The 24,574-nt window shown below is 38.4% G+C and overlaps 1 protein-coding gene across 1 annotated transcript in view; it reads right to left on the minus strand.

Annotated features, from left to right (window-relative positions):
• LOC145994987 (uncharacterized) overlaps positions 1-24,574 on the minus strand; it is a 54,828-nt gene that overhangs the window by 14,226 nt on the left and 16,028 nt on the right. The window contains exon 2 of the mRNA XM_083131521.1: positions 4,776-4,967. Within this exon, the coding sequence (XP_082987647.1) occupies positions 4,776-4,836 (61 nt within the window). The 5' untranslated portion in view covers positions 4,837-4,967. The remainder of the gene's footprint in view (positions 1-4,775; positions 4,968-24,574) is intronic.

Raw genomic sequence — 24,574 nt, forward strand, 5'->3', positions numbered from 1 at the left:
TACAAGAGATAAAATTTTAGTAACTTTTCTCCATCAAAAACCAGGGTGAGCATTATACATGCATGTGCATTATACACGTGTAAATACGGTATTTGCAAATAAGACAACATACACAAAAAAAATCATGTAGTCAGTTTCTTGTCATTATCATACTGCTTCCCTTACATGATAGAAGTGTGCATGAACAACAACACCAGACACACACAAAAAAAAAACATCTGGCTCTATACAACTCGCCTTAAATTCCCGGACACAACCCGATGATCTACTGAAGGCAACTAAAATTTTTGTTGTAGTGCGATTTTGAGAATAGAGGATGAACAAACAAGTGGGTTGAAAATAAAACTGCTTTTCATTAACAATGCTAAATTATTTAAAAACATGAAAGAAGTATATAGTGAGCTGTAGGCAATTATGGAAAATGCCACCGGAATAAACGAAAGTACAATTATTTACAACAATGGTGATGAAAGAAAGACAACAGTGGCTGATATTTGTATAGATCGCCGCCACTACAGGAAAGTAAATGTGATTTCTCTTTCAGGACCAATGGGTTGCCTGTTGAATACAATAATAGCGGTATCAATTCAATATATCTAACATTCTACGCTCAAAGTAACGACATTGTCTTAATAGAATAAAGTAATATAACATTTTATTAGGTTGTGAATATGTTTTGAACAGGGGGTGCTGTAGGGGGCACGGAAGAAAATTAAGGGGTGCGCAAGTATCCCTTCGTGACCCCCTGGCAACTTCCATAGCATAGCAAAGTAGAACACAATGGAATTTGGATTTTCATCAAATTAACAGTTACTAAAACATTGGTAGATTATTTTTCGAATTAATTTAGTATAAATTAAAATATACAGGGTGTATCATGGGAAACAGACGATTTTCAAATGGAGAATTCAAAGCAGGAAGAGGAGGTAGAGATGGAAGTAGGGTGGCATTGAACTCTATTGGCCATGCCATTTTCGGCTCTGTTCGGATCGGCTTGGCTTGGCTGGGCATAACAGCAGTACATGCAATGTCAGTTGCAGACATGGCACTGTAGACAGAGCATTGTGTGCTTGGATACGACAGTTTCATGAACTGGCGAATGGACCTATGATGCCTGGCATCAAAAGAGCCACTGTGCTTCAATAAGTGACTTGCCACTTTTCACTAAACTGTCACATGCAAACACACGATGCTCTAATGTCTATGGTGCCATGACTGTAACTGACATTGCATGTACTGCTATTATGCCGAGCAGATCCGACAATGGCATGGCCGAGAGAGTTCAATGCCACCCTACTTCCATCTCCACCCCCCTCTCCCTGTTTCAAACTCTCGCTTTGAAAATGGTCCATTTCCCATGATGCACCCTGTACAAGATAAAATAAAAGTGTAATACGAGGACTGCTGGAAAAGATTCTGCAATCAATATGAAAAAAGACATGTGAAATTCTGGGAATGGATTTACTGTTTTTCAAAGTATTCACCCTTAAGATTGATACACTTTTGCATATGCTCAAACCAATTTTGAATGCATATTTTCCATTCTGAAGCTGATACCTCAGAAACCGCTGTTCGGAATGCGTCAACAGCTGCTTCAGGCAACACAAATTGCTCACAACGCATTTTATTTTTCATGTGTGGGAACAAAAAGAAGTCATTAGGTGATAAATCAGGTGAATACGGACAATGAGTCATTAATTCGACATTTTTACTGGACAAAAATCAACAGTTTGGTGTGCTGAGTGGGAACTGGCATTGTCGTGGTGAAGAAATGCGATGATTTGGTGTTGTTTTACGTAATTCATTGATGACCTCTTGCAAACAAATTGTTATATATAAATCAGCATTTACAGTCCTTCAATCTTCTAAAGCTATTGTTGCCACATGACTAGTAAAACCAAAGAAACAAGCAATCATTTGCTTGGCAGCACTCCTCGAACAAACAACTTTTGTTGGTTTCAGCTCACTTTGAAACACCCAAACAAAGGATTGCTGTTTAGTTTCGGGTTCGTATGAATAGATCCAAGTTTCGTCCCCTGTAACGATGTAGTACAACAAATTTGACTTGCCTCGGTTGAATTTTTTGAGCATTTCTTTACACCAATTTACATGAGCCTGTTTTTGAGCTTGGGTCAAGTTGTGTGGGATTCAACGGCTTGAAAGTTTCTGTACGTTCAGATGACCATGAAAAATCGTATGTATTGCTTTCATGTCAATGTTCAAGGATGCCTGAATCTCACGGTATGTCACATGCCGATCTCTCTCAATCATTTCATACACAGCATCAACATTACTGGCAACAACAGATGTGGATGGACGACCTTCACGAAATTCATCACTGAGAAATGTGTGACCATACTGGAATTCGGAAAACTAATTGTACACAGTCCTACTGGATCGTTCTTCACCTCCAAAAGCCAAATGAAGTCGCTCGATGCATTGTTTCGGTGTTAAAGTACATTTGAAATCACAAAAAATTATTGCCCGAAAGTGTTCACGAGAAATTTCCATTTCTCACATGAAACTACCTCTTCAAACTGCTGTAAAATACAAAAGAATAGGCTTCAACAAACAATCAAAGATAATTTAAACATAAAAAAGGTCTATTCTTCCCATTTTTATAATAGTGGAACACTATACTGAATGCAACTCCAACTTGCAGCTGGGTTACAGCGAATCAGCGATCAGTTGAATTTTCTTCTACTGAAATAGAACATTTTCGAATCACAAGGTACCAAAGGTGCTTCGTGCAATGAAACAAATGAGCGTTGGGTCTCCACATGTTGCCAAATGTACTGCAAAGTGTGAGAGAGTCTTCTCGGGCAACAGAATTGTCAGCACCAGAAATCAGCGGGGGTTAATGGTACAACTCCACACACGGTCCTACATGAGGGAGTTTCACACGCAAATAGACAACTGGTAAAAACAGAAGTACGCTTGGAAACGATGCTTCGGGAGAGCGATGTGATATCGTCAGCGTTTACTTTGCAACTGAGTTTGTTGACACCCATTGAGTCACACACCCCCGAAGATGATTGGCGGACAGAAAGGGACAGAAATATCAGTCAAGGTCAGCCGCCAGTTGGAGTTGCGTTCAGTATAACGCCACTGTAGGAAGTAGTTTGCAGAAACTTTTCCAGAAACCCTCGTATTGGGTAAAAGTGATGGCCATTTTGATGTGCTCGTTTTCATTACAGGTTCATATTTGCAGGTTTAGAAACAGAAATTTTGCTTAGCCCTCATGTTGAAGTTGGGAGCTATGGCATGTAGACTGATGATGCAAGGGATGGCACCTGGATGTTTTGGACCAGAAACTCTTTTTCTCTTTCCTACCATTCATGAAGCACCAGTATTATCCATACTAGTTGACGGACGATCTCTAACTGCAGGAGGCTGTATGAGGCTGTATGAACGTCATCTAGCGGGTGATCGGTGGAAGATTGTTGTGACCCTTGATGAGGCGTGGATTTACCTCACAAACTGTGGTAAAGTTCGTGCCCTTACATACAGACCTGTTGACGCCAAGGGCCGAAGCACGTTCTTCTGCCAGTGCACAGAGAGCTTCCCAAAAGGGTTAATGATTGTGGCAGGGTTTCTCATATAGGAGCAAACTGAGTCTCTGAAAGCTGGAGCGAAACGTCGAAATCAATGCTGCGTACTACCAGACTCATGTCATGACTGAAATGTACCAGCATGAAATCCCAGCATTGTACAGACAAGATGTGAACCAGGTTGAACTCCACCAAGACAAGGCATCCAGCCATACGGCGAAAACATCGCTGGAATTATATCGCAGTATGGCAATTCCCTTCTCTGACATCCCTGTCAAGAGTCCAGATGCCAGCCCAATGGACTATTGTGCTTTTGGGCTCCTCAAGCGGTGCCTGTCCCATCGACGAGTCCACACCGTCTCCTGCCTGTGGAAAGCCTGTAACGAGGAGTGGGATGCAATACCCATGGTCCAGCTGCAACGCAGTCTCCTGCAATGGAAACTCCGATGCCGGGCAATAGTCAGTAGTGGTAGCCTGCAGATCAAACACAACCAGCGGTGGAAACACAGCATTTCCTAGGTACGTGGCACATTCGAATTCTGCTCAATATAAATGGATCAACCTCTGTATTCTGATTACACATACACAAGACCTTGAGTCTTTCACACTCTGACCATTAGATATGTCTGTATGCATTCAAAAGATGAGTGTTGCCTCTGTATATTCTTGTATGCTGTCAAATGAATGTTTAATTATCATGGTTTAGATTTTATTTTTAAAAAATTCCACTTTTGGTTCGTGTCTTAACTCTCTGGGCAACTTGTTATACAGGTCAACTGCTGAGGTTTTAGGTCCCTTCTTGTAGAGAGTAAGACTGCATGGCATGTCTTCATTCGAATTTTATCTTTATTTCTCGTGTTCAGGCTATGGATATCTTCATTGGTTTCAAAAGTACTAATATTTTGTTTGATGTATACCAGACATTTTACTTAATTTTTGTTGGATGTTAGCAATGTGTTGTTTACTTTATTTTTTAAGGCATACTCACAGTGATCTGTTAATATAAGGTTTGTGTCATCTGCATACAGTATAGTCTGTGCCTCATTCAAAAGTTTTGGCATTTCGTTTACGTAGAGCAGGAATAGAAAAGGTCCAAGTATGCTGCCTTGGGGAACTCCACAATTTATTTTTTGAACTAGAGATTGATTATATATTGTATTTCCATCAGCATTTAAGTTACATATTTCTACAAATTGTTCTAATGCTATGTTCTAATTACTATACCTATCACTGTTGAATCCCTGGCAGTTGGACTCTGCATCTCTCCCACACCTCCACCAGTCATTCTTCTTTGTATGATCTTATTTTGAATTGCTCAAAGACTCTTTCACTTGGGCACCTTGTCCTTGTACCCTTTTTTGAGTTTAATTGCACATGCACTGATATATCTCATTTTGTAGTTGTTGTGATGTTAACCTGAAACAAAAATGCTTTATATTAAAAATATATACATAAAAAAAATACAGTGTAAACAATATTAAATGTACTGAACTCAATGAACTTCAGGGCATAAAATACCATAATAAAGTATCATGTTTACTCATGTATAATGTGCACAATTTTCCAAAATGTTAACCCTCAAAAACTGTGGTACGTATTATGCACAGAATTATTTGGACAGCCAATATGAAACCATGCATATTTTAACTATGTTACTGTGTATGACACATATATATCATCAGGCACAAATACAAATTACAAGGTTGGATTTCTTTAGTAATAATAATTTTTAAAAATCCATAAAAGTGACATGGCATTTCCCATGATTTTTCACTTAGTAAAGGAAACTTTTGAGACACCAAGAAAGGGGCCGCCGTTCTGTCAGAATTTGGGCATGCACCTCCCGTGTCAGTGGTATTTGTCGAGAGAGAAATACTAGAAAATAACTTCCTGAGTGCTGCAAAGCCATAACATAATTTTCTTCTCGCTTTCTTCTACTACAGAATAAACAAGGTGGTTACAGAAGTGAAAGCTAGGGATGCTAAACACAGTGGAGAGAAAGGGCAGGTGGCATGAGTTGGTGACACATTGTGTACACAAGATGATATTCTCCTCTTGGTCTACATAGCAACACTGAATAAGTATGATGTCATTCACTCTTGATCGCCATAGCAACAGCTTTACGACCTTCAACTAAGAAAGCCATTTCTTGAACCTGAATTGTACTGTGCATTAAATACAAGATATAATTGTTTGTCTCTTTTTCCAATCAAAAAACAGGGTGCACATGAAACACACACACACACATTATACATGCATAAATATGGTACATTTTTCACATTAGGGTATAATATAAAATATCTGTGGTTATGCAGATATTCTGCAAAAAAATACAAAAAAATTTGGAACACAGAAATTTACCATTATATTTTTCTTAAAGATTACATCTGATTGCTAAAAACTGTCACACACACACATTCAATACATGCTGCACTCAGAAAGTCCAAATATACATTTCACAAAAAGAAAATGTAAGGTAATAACAATATAAATTGAAAATATTTAAATTTTACTAATTTCTGGTAACTGTTTGGAATGAAGAGGGCTACAGGTTTGATTCAATTGGGGGCACATGTTCACTTAAAACATATGGTCAGTCTCGATTTCTTTTGGTACATACGATGGACACTTTGGCACAATTTTTATAATTACACGTAGTAAATTTTAAGACTACCTCAGCAGTCATGGTGCCAAAAGAAGGTCGGGGGGAGGGGGTCCTCCACCATCCCCAAAGGCATAGAAGTAAAACTATGCAAATAAATTATTTTTTACTCATGTATACATTTTTGTAAGGTATTTAGTGGTATATTAAATATGAGGAAAATCACCTTTCCAGTCTGCCTCCCCAGTCATTTTTTTTTCTGGCACTGTCATAAATCTAGAAGTCTGTTATTAACAAGTCCATGTTGGTCTTATTATCATCAGAGAATGTTTTTCAATCATAAAATTTCTACTTGAATGTTACAAAACTTTGAAAAAAAAATCAATATTCCAATGAAAACATGTGATTTATTCAAGTTCTATACTACCAAAGTACGTAGTAAATTTTATTATATTACTGAAAAACTATCTCTGGAACTCACAAGAACAATGTGGATGTGCCCGCATAAGGACCTCACCAGTGGTGTCGTGGTAACATCACCTTGTGATCAAAGGGTCCAAGGTTTGAATCCCAGTGGAGGTACACGGCACATTGATTTGGATCACACTTTACGCTTCATTTCCCATTAGTTTATCTGAGCATAAAGTGGACTTAAACTTTGACAATAATATGGATATATAATGCACTGTAGCACGAGGAAAAAGTAGTATTAACATGAAAAGTTCTCATGTCACACTTTTATACCCTCAATATGCATATTTGTACACCCAACGGCGAAAGAAACAGTAGACGAATTGTCCACCACCATTTTCATTTGGTCTGAATTACACAATGTGAAGACAATGAATTGAAATAAGAAGCAGAGAACAATGCCTGCTTCGAACCAACATAATATCATTCCTTAAAACAACACAGGATGCAGAATAAAAGGCTAATGAAAATAGCGGTGGACAATTTGCCTACCATTATCTTTGCCTTTGACTGTACTAATGGAAAACTCATATGCACGAACTTGCCAAAAAATTGTATCTGCTCTCTCTCTCTGTGTCTAACCACTACAAAATAGCATTTAGGTTAAACTTCCGATTGCTGACATACATATTTCTTGCGTGCAAAGAAATAGTCCCACCTCACACTTTTGACATAAAATGTTATTAATTTATTAACATCATACGTATTTATTGCTGAACTTTATCTACGTGTAAGTAGGATTAGACGCTTCCATTTGGCTACACATTTTATGTGCCTCCAATCAGTTGGAAGAAAAAGTAAGAACAAGTAAACATTTTATGTAAAAAGTGTGAGGTGGGTCTATTTCCTTGCATGTTAGTGTAATATGCACTTCCATACACACACATATATATATGCACATAATACAGACAAATAATGAACATTATCTGCAGCATTCTTGCAGCACAATTTTTCTATCCTGCATGGAGAGTTTTACATAGAGGGCTCATTCATAGCTATTGCCTACAAAACACATTAGTGCTGGCATCCTTGAAACATTTAGCAGTAGGTGTAATTCTGCACAGTTCCGTCTATCGAAGTAGTTTATATTTACAGGCATGTAAAATTAAAATCTGATTGCTTTATTTATATACAGGGTGTCTCATAAGTAATAGCGCAAACTGACACAGGTGAAAGTACACAATAATAGAAGCAAAAAAGTCCCAGTAAACATGGGTCTGCATACGAGCCATTTTCGAGATAATTGAGTATGTGTGATTACAAGCCACCACTGACTTCATTGTTTGTAAACGTCGTCCTAGTTGGTAAAATGCTAATAAAGTGTGTGAACGTATGGTTACAAGCCATCATTGATTACATTTTGTAAACACCGAGTGCTTTACTCCTTGCACGGTCCGAGGTTTGATCTTTGCTTACAAAACAGAACATTTCCGACAGGTGGCGTTGTAATCAAACATAACATTTCCGAGGTGGTATGGTTCGTACCCACACATTCGCACACATTATTAGAATTTTACCAACTAGGATGATGTTTACAAACAATGAAGTCAATGGTGGCTTGTAATCACACATTCGCGATTATCTCGAAAATGGCTCGTTTGCAGACCCATGTTTACTGAGACCTTTTTGCTTCTATTATCGTGTACTTTCACCTGTGTCAGTTTGCGCTATTACTTTTGAGACACCCTGTATTTTGCCCAATTATGTTTTTGATGTGATCTATCCATCCCCACCAAAACACTTGCACAACTAGGTTAGGGAGATTTGATTATGTCGCCCTAGTATTTCGCCAATTTCTCCTTAACCTCTATGATTTTTCTTAATCTGAAGAAATATCTTCAATTTGATTGTTTTGCTGTTTCAACACTTACTTCTTTTTTACATGTACATAACATTTTTCAACCTGAAAATGCATTTTCATCACCTCGTAGTGGTACATTGTTGCCTTGTAATCAAGAGGTTCCAACCATTATGTGCCTCCGATACCTGGTGAAGGCACATATTGGTTTGGTACAGAGTTTGAACTGTAGGTCTCATCCAAATTAGCCTCCTGTGCATAAGGTGGACATAAAAACACACAAAAAAAAATCAAATTTCTGTCAGCCAAGATATATGAACAACCGATTTTTGAGAACAAAATATCAAGACAACTAACGCTGCTCGCGGCTTAACAACAAAGTAATCACATTACACAAATTCAAACATAAATTCACACACATTTAAAAACTTTTAAAGCCTATAATGGAATTCAAACACAGCATGTGAAAAAACATACCACAGTCTAAAGGCCATGTATAAACAGTTCACAGTATTGTATTGTATTCACAGCATTGTAGAAGAAAGAGCAAAATGAACTGCACATTCTGATTTGGTTTTCAAAACATGCTATTAACATTTTTTTTATAAATGTACGTTATATACATCTCTAAAAAACACATGTGTGATTACAAGCCACCACTGACTTCCTTGTTTGTAAACGTCGTCCTAGTTGGTAAAATGCTAATAATGTGTGTGAACGTGTGGTTACAAGCCGTTATATACATCTCTAAAAAACAGTGGCCGCGGTGGCTCAGTCAGTAACGCATCTGACTAACATGCTCAAGATCCCGGGTTCGATCCCCGGCCGGTTCAAATCCGGGAACTTTTCTAACGTTGGAAGCGGCCCCGGCGCCCACCCAGCATCGAATAACATGGGTACCTGGGGAAAACCCTGGGGGGTAAAGGTGGTCAGGGGCGTGATGCTGATCAGATCACCCCCACTCACGACCGGATCATGAAAGTGTGGGGCGTTACCCCCACACCCCCTATACACCTTCATGGCATGGTGCTAAGCACAGGGGAGCACTTTACCTTCTTTACCTTTTTTTATATCTCTAAAATAAACAAGAAAAAAATCAGACATTCGACAGTTCAACAGCAGGAATATAAACTTTCCAAGCAAACTTACGACTTCAAAGAAATCATCTCAACTGAATCACTTTTGTACACAAGAACAGTAAACAGCACACGAAGAAAAAAACATTATATTACTTTCCCTTTAGCACTTTTACATAAATACATACCAGAACTTTTAATGTGCTAGGTGGTAATATGTTGCATGGTACTTACTTTCAATCTTACATAACCAAATGGAGATATTCACACTAGAGTTGCATAACATTTTTCACCTGTAGTGTGAATACTTTCACATGTATCCAATGGTTTAAAAATAGCATGCAATGCATCACATTACATTGATGCCAAAGAGGAAGTCATGAATCTGATAACTGTACACGAGTGAAATAGTCAAATGTGAATATCAATGCATATACATTAATAAGGTTTCACAGATATCTTGCACTTAGATTTTTTTGGCTTCATCAATGTGTTAAGTGGGAATGAGAAGTACTAAACACACATATACTGCATACAATAAAGTCATGCATAGCTTTAACATATGGAACCTACATGCATTTATTTACATTGCATGCTTTTATTTGAAGTTACGATTACACATGTTCATACCATATTTATGCTGAAAGACATTGAGAGGGCAGAGTGAAAATCAAACATGCATTTATGCAAATTGTGTGTATAAATTTTCAACCTTGTACTTAATATAAAGTATTTAAAACTAATCGAGCAGTGCTTACATTGGATTCATATGCAGAGAATATTATGCCTTGCACCTATTTCAAATGTATGTTTTCTAGCTTTGTTTAGCATATTATGATAGCCTAGTATTTCTCGTTAACATATACTTTAGCTTGTGTAACACTGAATAACTTAGGAAGAACGTTCCTACACAAAATTATTTCACATTACAAATTTCACGGAAAAGAAGAAAAAAACTTGGTACTTGCATGTTGTGAATGTAATATCCATGTTGTATATAAATAATTTATGTGAATATTCAATGACTGCATAAATTATAAATTATGTATAATTATTGCATCTCAGGTAACTGAACTTTCCATGGCATTAGTTATGCACCATGAATCTCCAAAGTTTGGTGAAGCAACTGGTCTGACTTTTTTCCAGTGGACAATTTTTACTGGTTGTACAGATTTGGAAGAAAATGTTGATAGATAGAAACGGAATGCTGAATTACACTTGGAACTTTGCAAAATTCTGTTGAGATGTAAACTATTATTATTGGAGAAATTTGGTACTGGGAAGTACCTTCCAGACGTTTTTGCACTTTTAGTAAAAAAAAAAAAATGTCTACATTTACAGGAAAGGAAATAAATGCGGAAAAACTAAGGCAATGCTACCTAACTACTCTAGCCTAGAAATGCTATGAACATCAAACAAACTTGCCTAACCTACTATGGAAGAATCCAACAATCTGAGACTGGGTCAAGAAACTCAAAGAACTACTTAATACAAAGTTTAGCATAGCATTAATAATGACAATGCTATTACACCCTTGCAAATTTAGCAATCAATGTTCATTATGAATGTAGGGTGGGGGGAGGGGTAAATATGTTTACATTGAATGCAAGTCAAAATTACACCAAGCAAGTTAAGTAAACAATTATTTCACACTGAGATTTGTAGCATCCATAAAACACAAAATGCTGTCTAACATAATATAATATATAACATCACATATACTAATAAAATCAATTATATGATATTTTTTTATTAGTTTCTCTTCATTGTTATGGTGATTTTTAGTTCAAAAGAATATGAATGAAGCTAATAAAATTAATAAAATTGCTAATCTTACTTACCTATATGTGTATCACACAGAACATCATCTTGCACAAGATGATGCATTTTGACTTTATATACTATAAATACATTATTTATAAATGATGCACTTAAGCACACATACAAACAATTATAACATGAATTCAAACAGTTTCACTAGTAATATAACACAGCACCTTTCTCTGAACATTTCCTTTGGCCGCCGTGTTGAAACAAAACAACTACTTGAACTAAAAGAACTTTAGTACAAATTTGGCCTTCATTAAACAATTCCCTTAGATGAAATACTGTTTATATATGAAAAATCAAAAATATGGTAAAATATGTTGTAAAAGTGGAATAATACTATAATAAATAATAATAGCAGTAATTTACAAATATATTGTAACAGTTCGTTATATCGGAGACACATTTAAATCGGATATTTTGTGTTTCGCATGGTTCATACTTACCAATTGTGTATTGCGGAACATAGTTCAAGGTGCATTGTGTTTGTTTACACGAAAACAAACACAATTTTTCACAGAGTGATTTTTTTTTTATTCCTCTCTTCGCTTCCGGAACACACAATATGGCGGGCACATCTTGACTCACATTATGGGTATGCACCTTCACCGAAAAATACCTACTATCATGTTCATAACCGGTGGAAATTATACATTATGCACGGGTAGCTGATGGATAGCCCCACGCACCATTGACGGATAGCCCCACGAACCATTCACAGATAACCCCACGAATCATTCACGGATAGCTCCACGACCATTATGCACGGTAGCTGACGGATAGTCCCACGAACGATTCACGGATAGCCCCACGGAACATTCACGGATAGCTGTACGAACCATTTCCATAAGGTTAGGTTAGGTTTGGTTTGGGTTAGGCAAGCATAGTAAAAAAAAAAAAAGGAGTTTGAAAGACGGACGGTGGGTTACGTCATCGAACGTGCGGAGCATGCAGTTCACGTACGGGAAGCATGGCAATTGTGCGTCGGTCGGATATTTCTCTTGAAAAATATATGATTTGCTGATCAAATAGATTCCACGATGAAAGAAAATACCTGAACGAACATTGGAAAACTTGGAGAAACTCATTTCCGTAAGTAGTTTCTTCTGTAAAAATGAAGAAATGTGTCACCGATATAATGAACTGTTACCCAAATATACATATATAGATAATCCTTTGGAGCTTTTTTCAAAATCCTTTAAATCTATACCAACATTAAGTATTGCTAAGTATTCTCGTGAGAAACTGTTCCCTCTTCCCCCTCTTAAGGAACCCTTACTATGTTTACATTATTGATTGCATGCTCAGGGTATAATGTAAGCAGGTAAGGAAGTTAATTAATAAAAAATAGAAAGTTTCAACCATATCAAAATATGAACATGTGATGGAAAACTATTTTAATTTTTGGCCATTGGAGAGGTGCTATATATTTGTAATTTATATGTATATATTATTCCAATCAATCAGAAGATGTTGAAATATCTTCACAATGGTAATTTCACATGCCACACTGGCTACACTACTAAATAAAATTCATCTCACTTACAGCACTGCCTCAAGGAACTTTTGGATAAGAGCCTATAATCAAAGTTCAATGTTTGCACTGCCAATATGAAGGTTTTTACTACCAAATTTTGAAATTTTCATCAATTATACAAGTAGATAAGCATAAAAAATGCATCAATGGTCAACTTCCATTAATATTTATTACAATAGTATTTTTACCTAAATACTTTACAAAGATTAACACAAAAGCTGTTGCAGGACGTGTCATCTTTAAAATGACAGAAATGGTGTTGTGAAGCTCACTTGATCAGTGTTCCAACCTTCATGTGGTTTTGTAAATAACAGTCAATACTTCATGTAAATTTCAGCTGTTTACAGTCTGTTATGTAATTTTTGTCGGACTTTTGAGGTTTTTATTTGACTCTCCCTTGTATTTTTAAAAGCAGTAGCATGTGACAAGGGAACTGACACCAGGGGCATTCCAGCATTACATGTGTAAGATTCACAAATAAACTGTATGGTTCTAGACATGTGATTGGATTAAAATATTCATAATTAACTGATTTCATAGAATTATGTAATTACTTTGTGGAGTATGGTGGCATCGCCTGAATGCATGCAAAGCTTTCACAAAAATGTGAAGCATGAGGGTGGTCACGTAATGGTTTGGAGCTGCATGTCGGCCCAAGGCGTTGGTAAATTGGCTTTCATCGAACAGACAATGGACAGGTACCGTTACCTTGACATTCTGAAGTCAAATCTAAAGACTAGTGCTGAAATGATGGGCATTCTTTGTAACTTTATGTTTTATCAAGATAATGACCCGAAGCACACTTCCCGCGTAGTACAAGAATGGTTATTGTACAACTGCCCAAAAGTGCTCCATCCTCCACCGCAGTCTCCAGACTTGAACGTCATTGAGCACCTCTGGTGTGAGTTGGAGAAAGAAGTGAGGAAGACACCTATAACCTCGAAGGCAGACCTCAAGGAAAGACTTCGACATGAATGGGCCAACATATCGCCAGTGTACACCAGAAAATTGGTAGAAAGTATGCCAAATCGTTTATCCGAGGTGTTAAAAATGAAAGGGATGCCTACCAGATACTGACATTTCTGTTCGTTGATTTTGAAGCGTGTTTTCCTGTTTCTCCTTCCATGTGTCCGAATAATTTTGTTTAACCCACAAAAAATGTTTGTTTTGTTTAATGAAAATATTCTACTAATATATTATATTAAACATAATTGAAGATAATTAACAGTGTGCTCATATTGTGTTTTCTTTGTTAAATAAATATTAAACATTTAACATCGTATTATATCACGACTACGTCAGTAAATATTCAGAAATCTTATCCGTCCGAATAATTATGTGACTCACCGTATATGCTACAGATGCTAATCATTTTTGTTGCTAAAATATGCAAATTATATGCATTCATATACATTCAAACCTTAATGTAATTAAAAACAATAATAACTTCCAGAGTGATTAATTTTGTTATTTACATGGAGTAGCACCATAAGATGATGGTAATGTGCAAGTTGATATGCCAAGAGTGTATTTGTTTCCAATTTTTGAAACTACATCCTTTCATTTACGGTATGTTTAAGGAAATGCAAACTAGGTCAACTTCACAAAAAACACATTCAATGCAATAACCTTTTTGCAATAAACCACATTTTTTTTATTATACAACTCTGCCATAGTCTCATTAACAGCAAAAACTCTTTTTCTCATAAATGGCTGGCTAGTACCTTGGCATATCAATACCTACAGGGCACCCTGCCATTACACGAAGTTCCATCCCAAAATCAATTTTCCAACACTTAGGGAGAATTCACACCAGACAGACATGCAACATGCAACACACGACATGAGGACATGTGTCGCTTGGAAGCGAACCCTCAGTCATCAATGCAACCTTTCGAACTGAAGAGACATGGCAAGATGCACGTGTTGCATGTCACTTATGTGTCTCTTGGACTGTTCAGTTTTATCAATATCGTGCATCGTGTTGCCTCAGTTTGTTGTTCGCGTATGCACAGTGAATGCTTCACTTCAACGAGCAATATTTAGACTCTTAGACAAGAGCCCAAACGGAGGCGTTACAATGTGTTTGAAGCTCAAATTTGTTGATATAATAAAGTATCGATATGAACAATGTTTTAAGATTTAAACACAACGTTCTTTTCCCTTCGTCAAGTTTTTGATGCAGTTATCAGCTGTAATTTCCCTTCAACATCGTGTAAAGAGGCCGTGTTTTCACTAATTACGATGCGACTGCTTATATTTGGAAAAAAAAAACAGCATATGGAGTAGGGTGGTCCTTATCGGGACCAATTTTTTTTTTTTTTTTAGTTTTTCAGTGGGGCACCCTGTGGTTAGGTTCTTTGTCAAGAGAAAGTAGTACAGTATTTTTTTCATAATTTTTATAAAAGTTTTAGGGGTCGCTAGCACATCATGACGTTTTCGGTAATTATGCGGTATTGATCGCTCTCACTCGTTTATTTCGTTAATTTTAGCATTGATACTTACCTATTCTGCATTGCGGAAGATTCTTTAAGGTGAAGTTATGCCTTTTCCATGAAATAGTGTCAACTTTTTATATTACGAGTCATTATTTGTCTTCCTTGTTCCACTTGGGTAACAGACAATATGGCGTACACTCGTCATGGATCATCGCGCGTCGTGATTGTTTTGTCGATTTGGAGTGGGTATGCAGTGTTTCAACCTTCTTAACTGAAGAATACCTACTTTCGTGTTCATTATATCATCACAAACCATTGACGGATAGCCCCAAAAAACCATTCACGATAGCCCCAAAAAAACATTCACGATAGCCCCACAAACCATTGACGGATAGCACCAAAAATTATTCATGATAGCCTCACGAACCATTGATGGATAGCCCCAAAAACCATTCACCACAGCCCCAAAAACCATTCACAATAGCCACCAAAAACCATTCACGATAGTCCCCAAAAACCATTCACGATAGCCCCATGAACCATTGACGAGTAGCCCAAAAACCCATTCATGATAGCCCCAAAGACCATTCACGATTGCCCCACGGACCATCCACAATAGCCCCACGGACCATTTCCAGCAAGGTTAGGTTAGGTTAGGTAAGCATAGTTAAAAAAAAAGGAAGAAAAATTCTCGTAAGAAAAAGGCACGTTTGGAAACACAGGCGAGACCGCGTGACTTTCAATGCTCGTGCCATCTGCAGGTACATAATGGAAACAACGGCATAATGTTGTCGCTTTACAGAAAATGCACGTTCCTTATACAAAAAGTGATTATTTCTTGTTCTGCAGTATTCTATGGTGAAGTTTTCAGTTTCCGCGAAAGAAAATACCTCGAAGAACTTCGACAATGCTACAAAAACTGATTTCAGTAAGTAGTTTCTCCAATAAATTTAAAGAAATCCGTTCGGGCGATATCTCATATTTACCAAGTTTTGTATTACAAAAGACGTAATATGGCTGTTCGTAACTTTATTATAAGCAACTTAACAACAATATTAAAGATTATTTGTAAGCTAAATTAGTAAAAACATCAGAATTTAAACTTAAACTTACTGGAACTATTACCTACAAAACTCTAAACTTAAAATATATGTATATAATAATCATTATATGTAGATGTACATACATTACAATAGCTAGGTGGATTTACGTGCATCAGGGTATTTTTGGGACTTGTTTCACCAGCAACAACAAGTATGGTTTTTGTTCTTCATCTGTTGTATGGAATTTATTGTATTCTTCCATCAAAGCCACTCCCCGCTCTACAATATATATGAGATCGACATCTAGAGTTATACGCTTTGGATGATGATCGAGACCTTCGCCATGCAAGGCATCCACCATCTTCTCTTTCGTTGCGAGAGTAACTTCATCATCGAAAAAAGCAAGCTCAACCAACTCTTTTGACAAGTACCACAGATGGCCTGTAAACTTCTTTACAGCAGGTCCTTAAGCTGCAGGTCATTTCTAGGTGCGCAACTACTAGAAGCAACTTGAAACCAGTATCTCAGGTAAATTTTTACTGTATGAGGGTCACTATTTATATTTTGAGCCTAACAATGAAAAAACAGGAATTTGGCATTGAAAACTGCTTTATTGTTTTTAGAAGTATTCTCCTTTATGGTCAATACACTTTTGCATTCGTTCAAACCATTTGTCAAAGCAGTTTTTCCAATCTTCTTGAGACACCTCCATAATATGGTTTTTGAACACATCAACGGCATCTTCCGCCGACGAAAATCGTTCTCCTCGCAATTTATTCTTGACATTCGGGAACAAGAAGAAGTCATTGGGTGCAAAATCAGGACTGTATGGCGGATGACCCATCAATTCGATTTTTTGACTGTTCATAAAGTCGGTTGTTAGACGAGATGTGTGACAGCTGGCATTGTCTTGATGAAGAATGATCCGACGGAGTTTGTTTGTTTTCCGTATTTGACCAAAGACCTCTGGCAAACAAATTGTTCTGTACCATTCAGAGTTGACCCTTCTACGTTCCTCGAAAGGCACAGTTGCCACATGACCAGTTTTCCCGAAAAAACAGGCGACCATTTGTTTCGATGTGCTTCGTGCACGAACAACTTTTGTTGGATTGGGTTCATCTTGAAACACCCACACAGTCGACTGCTGTTTACGTTCCGGCTCATATGCATATATCCATGATTCGTCACCTGTTACAATCTTATATACGTCTTTTGAAGCACCACGATTGTATTTATTGAGCATTTGTTTGCACCAATTGACGCGAGCGTCTTTTTGAGTTTTTGTCAAATTGTGTGGGATCCAACGAGAACATGCCTTTCTCACAGCTAAATGAACATGTCATATTTTATATATGCTTGTGGAACTAATGCCTATGGTTGCCTCAATCTCACAGTATGTCACATGACGATCTTGCAGTACTAGGTTTTGCACAGCATCAATGTTTTCTTGAACAACATCTGATTTTGGACGACCTTCGCGAATCTCGTCGGTGAGCGAATGGCGGCCACGATTAAATTCGTTATACCAGCGTTTCACAGTGGCAAAGGATGGGGCTTCATCGCCAAATGTGGAAGTAAGTTGATCGATGCACTCTTGTCTTGATAATCCACGTCGAAAATCGTAAAAAATCATCGCACGAAAATGTTCACGAGTTAATTCCATTTTATTGTTGTCGTGCAATCTCCAAGGCAACATAAACAACACAAATGAAGCTATTGACAAAACATTTGAAGTAGGTTATGGTCAATAATGCCAGACGATTCCGTGCAAACGTCAAATTGCACCTAACTTCAATCAGTGTTGCCAAGGCTCAAAATATAAATAGTGACCCTCGTAAATACACAAATATCACGAACTCCCTGCTCTTCTTTTCTTGTAAGCTTGAACAGGTCTCTATATAAATAACTCTTCAAGGAATAGATAACATTAGCCATCCATCTCGCAGGTGCTCTAAAAGATATTCCTTCTTTAGGGATCCCTCCAATTAATATAATCATAAGGCTTAATAGTTCCTTGTAGTCATCTCCCGGCTGGAACTGTTCAAGCTGATTCTGGGCAAAGGAGATCATATCTGTGGTAATATTTCTAATCTGTTTTATGGCAAAAGTATTAGTGGAAACAGTTTTAAAGTCAGTTTTCACTATTGTGCTCCAAGTTTTCTTAAATCTTTTGAAAATTAATATTTCTGGACCAGTGGATGTGCCAAGCGCCTGAAGAACTATTGCTTCTAGCATAATTTCCATAATGTGGTGGCGACAAGCCAACCATAACATGTCTTTTTCCATCATCTGCTCCAACAAAATACACGCTCTGTTCCTTGGACCAGTATTGGCTGAAGTAGTGTCAAAGCTCACGCATTTTATTTGATCGCAAAGTCCCCACACTAATAATGTCTCAAACTGCTGAAGCAGTTGCGTTTCCTGTCCCAGAAGCAAGTTTTGGCACTGCAAGTAGCTGATGGATACTCTTACCTGACACTAGAATTGGAAGACGATCTACAGTTTCATGTCCACAAATATCTATCATTTTTCCATCCTAGTGAATAGTAAGTGGCACGTTTGGCTTGAACACATTTTTTAAAGACTCAGCAATCTTCTGTCGAAACTTTATTCTTTCTCAACGAATAGAAGACTTGTTAACACTGTATTTCAAAGGACTACATCCAACAAATTCAAGATTAGTTGTCAGGATGACAGCTGCTTTTCGGTCGCTTAATTTTGCAACATCAAGACTAACAGCCAAATTAGTGTCAAGAAGTTTCTTTCTACTTCGTTTCTTCAGAGACCCTTCAGAGGTTGAGGGACCTGGAACTGAAGATGAATCCGATAAATCGCTTTCATTTTCACTTGAAGATGACAGTAGGACTGGATTTTGCTTAGTGATTGATTTAATACTCTGCTCCTCTCCCTCCAGCATTTTTTTCATACGATCCTTTTTCTTTTCAGCCTCAGCTTCTTTCTTTGCAAGTGCTTTACCTAAGCCTCCAATTTTACCAGGGTGCTCTTTCTGTCGCTGGGAAATCACGATGTTCCAGTGAAACATCTTTACTTGAGATTTTAGAAATTCATTATAACTGAGGAAAAGGAAACAAGTTTTGAGAGCGCAACAGTAGTTTTTAGGGCAGGGGTAATAATGTGATCGTGCACTGCCATTACGTTAGCTTTATTATAGGAGAGCCAGGAAGAGCAAATGAGCAAAGTGTTATGTAACAGAGCCAAGCAATACATGGCTCTGTGCTGTCAGAGTAGCAGTTAGATGTGTTCGCCCCAAGTGAAAATTACTAATTATGACTAAACTTTGATCCGCGGTAACGACCTCTAAAACGTAATGAAATGTAATAAAATTTTACTGGGTCTCATCTTTCAAGTAAGAGAAAGGAATGGCGTGGTGCCCCGGTAATATTTAGAAGTTGTATTTTAAGGACCACCCTAATATGGAGGCACTTTAGTCCAAAATAGATCAGTCAACATGGTAAAGTAGTCTAGTGCATTGTTTCTCAACTGAGAGGTTGCAACACGATACAGTGCCATCGTATCAACTATGTTGAGCTGTGAAATGTTCTGCTGAAAGTGGTTGACAACTATCATATTTGAGTTGTGAGTTTTTGTTTCTTAAGTCCATTTTATGCACAAATATACTTATCACGACTCGACCTAAAGTTTAAAGTGGGACATGCACCACTATGTGCCTCCACTGGTTATCGAACCTGATGAGTAGATTGGAAAGATAATCAAAATGCAGAAACTTCAACTTGATATAATCAATATCACTTAATTCTGCTTTCTTTGTGAAGAAAAGGTGATAAGACACATACTTTGTATTTTTAAAGTAAACTTGGTGCACAGAAGCTTACCAGCAATGCCGCACAATTTTAAGTAAGAGGAAAAAACTCATCTCTCTTCACTCCTTTTTGAAACTTGAACCCTTGATTGAAAAAAAAACAAAAAAAACCTTAGCTCATGTATCACCACAGAGAAAGTCTAATAGTATTTACTCTTTGGTATCACTTCCCTTAATATACATGTGATAAAATGCTACCATGTTCATTATATAAGTAAAATGAGCTGTAGTTAAAAAGGATCATGATCATTGTGAAAAAGTAATGAAGCTTTCATATGTCCGATATTTATTCATATGTTGTGAAGTATTGTGTGGTAAGGATATTGTCTCCACGATATTTATCAAGCCAAAGATATAAATCTTGTTGGCAATACATATCGTTATCACGACTTGAGTGCCAGTGAAAAACTGTGGTTCAGGCAAGAAAATCAGCATAACGTGGAATGTCTTAATTTATTCCTGCCTCTCGAACATAATCAAAACGAAGAATATTTGATTTGCAACTCACTATAACTCAACATTTTAGCATTCACAGATAAGCCTAATAGAGTTTAGTGTGCATGTCTATCGTACATAGTTAGCCAGAATGATGAATTTCAGACTATCCACTCAGGCTAGTAATAATCAACAAATTTTGTTAACTTTATACCAAATAAATATTGTGAAAATGGAATGGACATTTTTGGAGAATTATTTTTGTTGTAATGGAAAATGAACACAAGACTACTATTATTTTGCAACATAGGTAATTATTACGAAAATTTTGTGCAATATGTATACATACTAATCAATTATTGCATCAAACTTCCAATTCTTTTCTAAATTATGTATGAAGTAACAGGTGGTTATAATTAAAGTTACGGTGCACAGAGTGGTACAGCACGGGCTGTAATGAGAGTAGCAGTCTGAAACTTCGTAGATATGCTAATAAAGCAATGCGATCGCGAATTATGAAAAAAAAAAAAAAAAAAAAAAAAAAAGTTCCAATTCTTACCACCAGTGTAAAAAATTGCACTGTAAGCAGTCAAAACGTGGTATAGTTACAGAAAAAAGGCAGGAAAGAGGAAACACATAACAATGGTTCTGGCATGTTTATTAGGAACTATGGTTACAAGAACTGTTCAATATGGCCTTCCAATTCAACAACATGCTGCACTCGTAACACGGCATGGTCGACGGTTGCTCGCAGCATGTTTAAATCTGAGCGACATGTCGTTGTTTTATGCTAGCCTTCACACCAGGCAGAGACCGGACATGTCCCTGATAGACACGATCTTTTAAATATCCCCACAGCCAGATGTCACATGGATTAAAGTCGGGGGATCTGGAAGGCCATGCATCTGGAAACTGCCTAGATATGATGCGGTCATTAGTGAAGGTTTCTCGCAGCAAATCTTTCACGTGGCGAGCGACATGTGGTGTTGCCCCATCTTGCATGAAAATTGTGGTGTGTTCACAGTTCCGTTCTTGCAAAGCTGGAATCACGTGTTGCACAAGGAGGTCCCTATAACGTGCAGATGTCACTGTACACCTAACAGGCCCTCGAGGTGTCATCGCCTCAAAGAAAAACGGACCAAGAATGAAGGAGCTAGTGTACCCACACCAAGCAATCACGTAAACAGAGTGCAATGGTTGTTCCTGCACAACATGTGGACGAGTGGAACCCCATATGCGACAGTTCTGAGTATTCACTGCACCTTCCAGAGTAAAATGCACCTCGTCAGTCCACAGAATATTCCCCGGCTACATGTCATCCACTTCCATGCGTGCCAAAAACAGATGGGCAACTCACAAAATTGTGGAATATCTTGGGGTTTCAATTGGTGCACAGTTTGAATCTTGTAGGGATACCAGTGTATAATACACCACAAAACCTTGCGAACTGTTGACCAGGGGAGTGACAATTCACCTGCCACAGCTCTAGCACTGGTTGCAGAAGTTGAGTCATGTGGTGCACGGTCAGCTACAGCTACAGCAACTTTGTCCACAACTTCCACGGGGATGGGCCGCCTTCCTCTCCCTGGTGCAACACCCAATTCACCTGTTTCCTCGAATTTCTTCATCATCTTCTTCAGCCTATTAATTGACATGGGCCCTCTTCTCAGCCCTTTCTGTTGGCGATATTTCTGCAGTGCAGCGTTGTTATTGCTCCCATTCTGGTAAAACAACTACACTAGCAGTGCACGGTCTTTCTTCGCAATAGCCATTGATATTTACACGGAAAAATTCAAACTTTTAATATTCGGCGAACATTCACATCACTAAAGGAAAAAAAGCAACAAGCGTCACCAACACCAACCAGGGAGCTCACACAATGATTAAGCAATGTTACACTTTCACGTCAGAGTTACGGAAAATTCCGAGTTTTGACTGTTTACAGCGCCATTTTTTACCCTAGTGGCGAGAATTGAAACTTTTTTTTTTCCATAATTCGCGAGCACATTGCTTTACTAGCATATCTACGAAGTTTCAGACTGCTACTCTCACTACAGCCCATGCTGTACCACTCTGAACACAGTCACTTTAATTATAACAACCTGGTATATACGAGGCGCATCCAGAAAGTAAGTTTCCCTATTTTTTAAAAAAAAAAAAACCAACACAATTTCAGGAAACCATTTATTGGCAACAGGTACAGCAAAGGTTCAGCTATTTTTCAACATAACAACCACCAGAATTGAGACACTTGTCATATCGTGGTATCAACTTTTGGATCCCACTGTCGTAGAACTCTGCCGCCTGTGAATGGAACCAGCGTGTGACAGACGTATTCAGCTCTTCGTCATTGCCAAAATGCTCTCCAGAGGACAGGAATTTCTTGAGGTGCAAGAAAGCATGAAAATCGCTGGGAGCCAGATCAGGACTGTAAGGTGGATTATCAAACAACTCCCAGCCAAATTCCGTCAAAACAGCTGCTGTGCGCCGAGCCGTATGTGGACGAGCATGTCATGGAGGAGCACAACACCTGCAGTAAGCATGCCACACCTCTTGTTTTGAATGGCACGTCGCAATTTCCTTAGTGTTTCACAGTAATGGTCAGCGTTCACAGTCACCTCTGGGGAGGAAGTCAATGAGCAAAATGCCCTATCTGTCTCAAAACACCTTGCACATCACTTTCTGTACCGACAGCATCTGTTTGAATTTCTTCTTGACCGGAGATCCACTATGCCGCCAATGCATTGACTGCTGCTTGGTTTCCGGGGTGAAGTGCGAAATCCACGTCTCATCGCCCGTGACGATCCTGTCGAGGAAATCATCGCCGTCATCATGGTACCGTTGCAGGAATGTCAGTGCTGCTCCTGAACGTTTCATTTTGTGTTCGGGTGTCAGGTTTTTCGGCACCCACCTGGCACACAATTTTTTGAACAGCAGGCGCTGCGTGACAATCTCATGCAACACGGATCGCGATATCTGCGGAAAAAGACTACTCAACTCCGTAATCGTGAAGCGACGGTTCTCTACGATGCGCTGCCGCACCAGCTAAACCAGATCATCAGTGATGAGGGACGGACGCCCACTGCGCTCTTCATCATGGACACTTTGACAACCTTCCGAAAACTGCCGACACCAGCGACGCACCATCTGCTTACTCATAATGTTCGGCCTATAGACCTCACAGAGCTGACGATGAATGTCAATTCGCGCAATGCTTTGTGCATTCAGGAACTTTATCACCGACCGAACCTCGCATGCGGCGGGAGAAGGAATACGAGCTTCCACTTCAGACCACTGCTGAATAGCTACAGGCGCCAGGCGGGATTTGTCCGCCTGGCATATGATTGATAAGTCTTAGCTATGCTGCGCATGCGCAATTTACACGGCTCATTATGTTTACTTTCACGGGAAAAAAATAGGGAAACTTACTTTCTGGATGCACCTCGTATCTTACAATCTAGTTTTTTTTTTCATCCGATAGAGATGAACCGAACTTGGATGGGTCGTTATTACAAAGTAACCAAAAAAGTTCTTGCCATTCTAGAGCAGTGCTAAACAAAGAGCAATACAGAGTCAACTCCCTGTTCCTTTAGGTTTCGAAGTAATCTCCATCAGCATCCAACACCTTTTGCCAATGTTCCTGCAGCTGCACAATACCCTGGTGATAAAACTCGGCGGGCTTGGATGCAAAGTCGTCTGTGAGTGCGTTCTGCAGGTCTCCATCATTTGCGAAGGATCTTCCATGGAGGTGGTTGTCGAGGGAATGAAACTGGTGGTAATCTGTTGGTGCAAGGTCCGGTGAATATGGTGGATGGCACAGTGTCTCCCAGCCAAGTTGCTGAAGGGTATCCCAGGTCCTCTTTGACACATGTGGCTTGTCATTGTCGTGCAGGAACAGCATACCCTTGCGATTCACCAATGCCGGCTCCTTCTGTCGCAATGCGCGGTACACCCT

Source organism: Lepisma saccharinum, chromosome 11 (assembly GCF_977018435.1).
Source record: "Lepisma saccharinum chromosome 11, izLepSacc3.1, whole genome shotgun sequence".
Lineage (NCBI taxonomy): Eukaryota > Metazoa > Arthropoda > Insecta > Zygentoma > Lepismatidae > Lepisma > Lepisma saccharinum.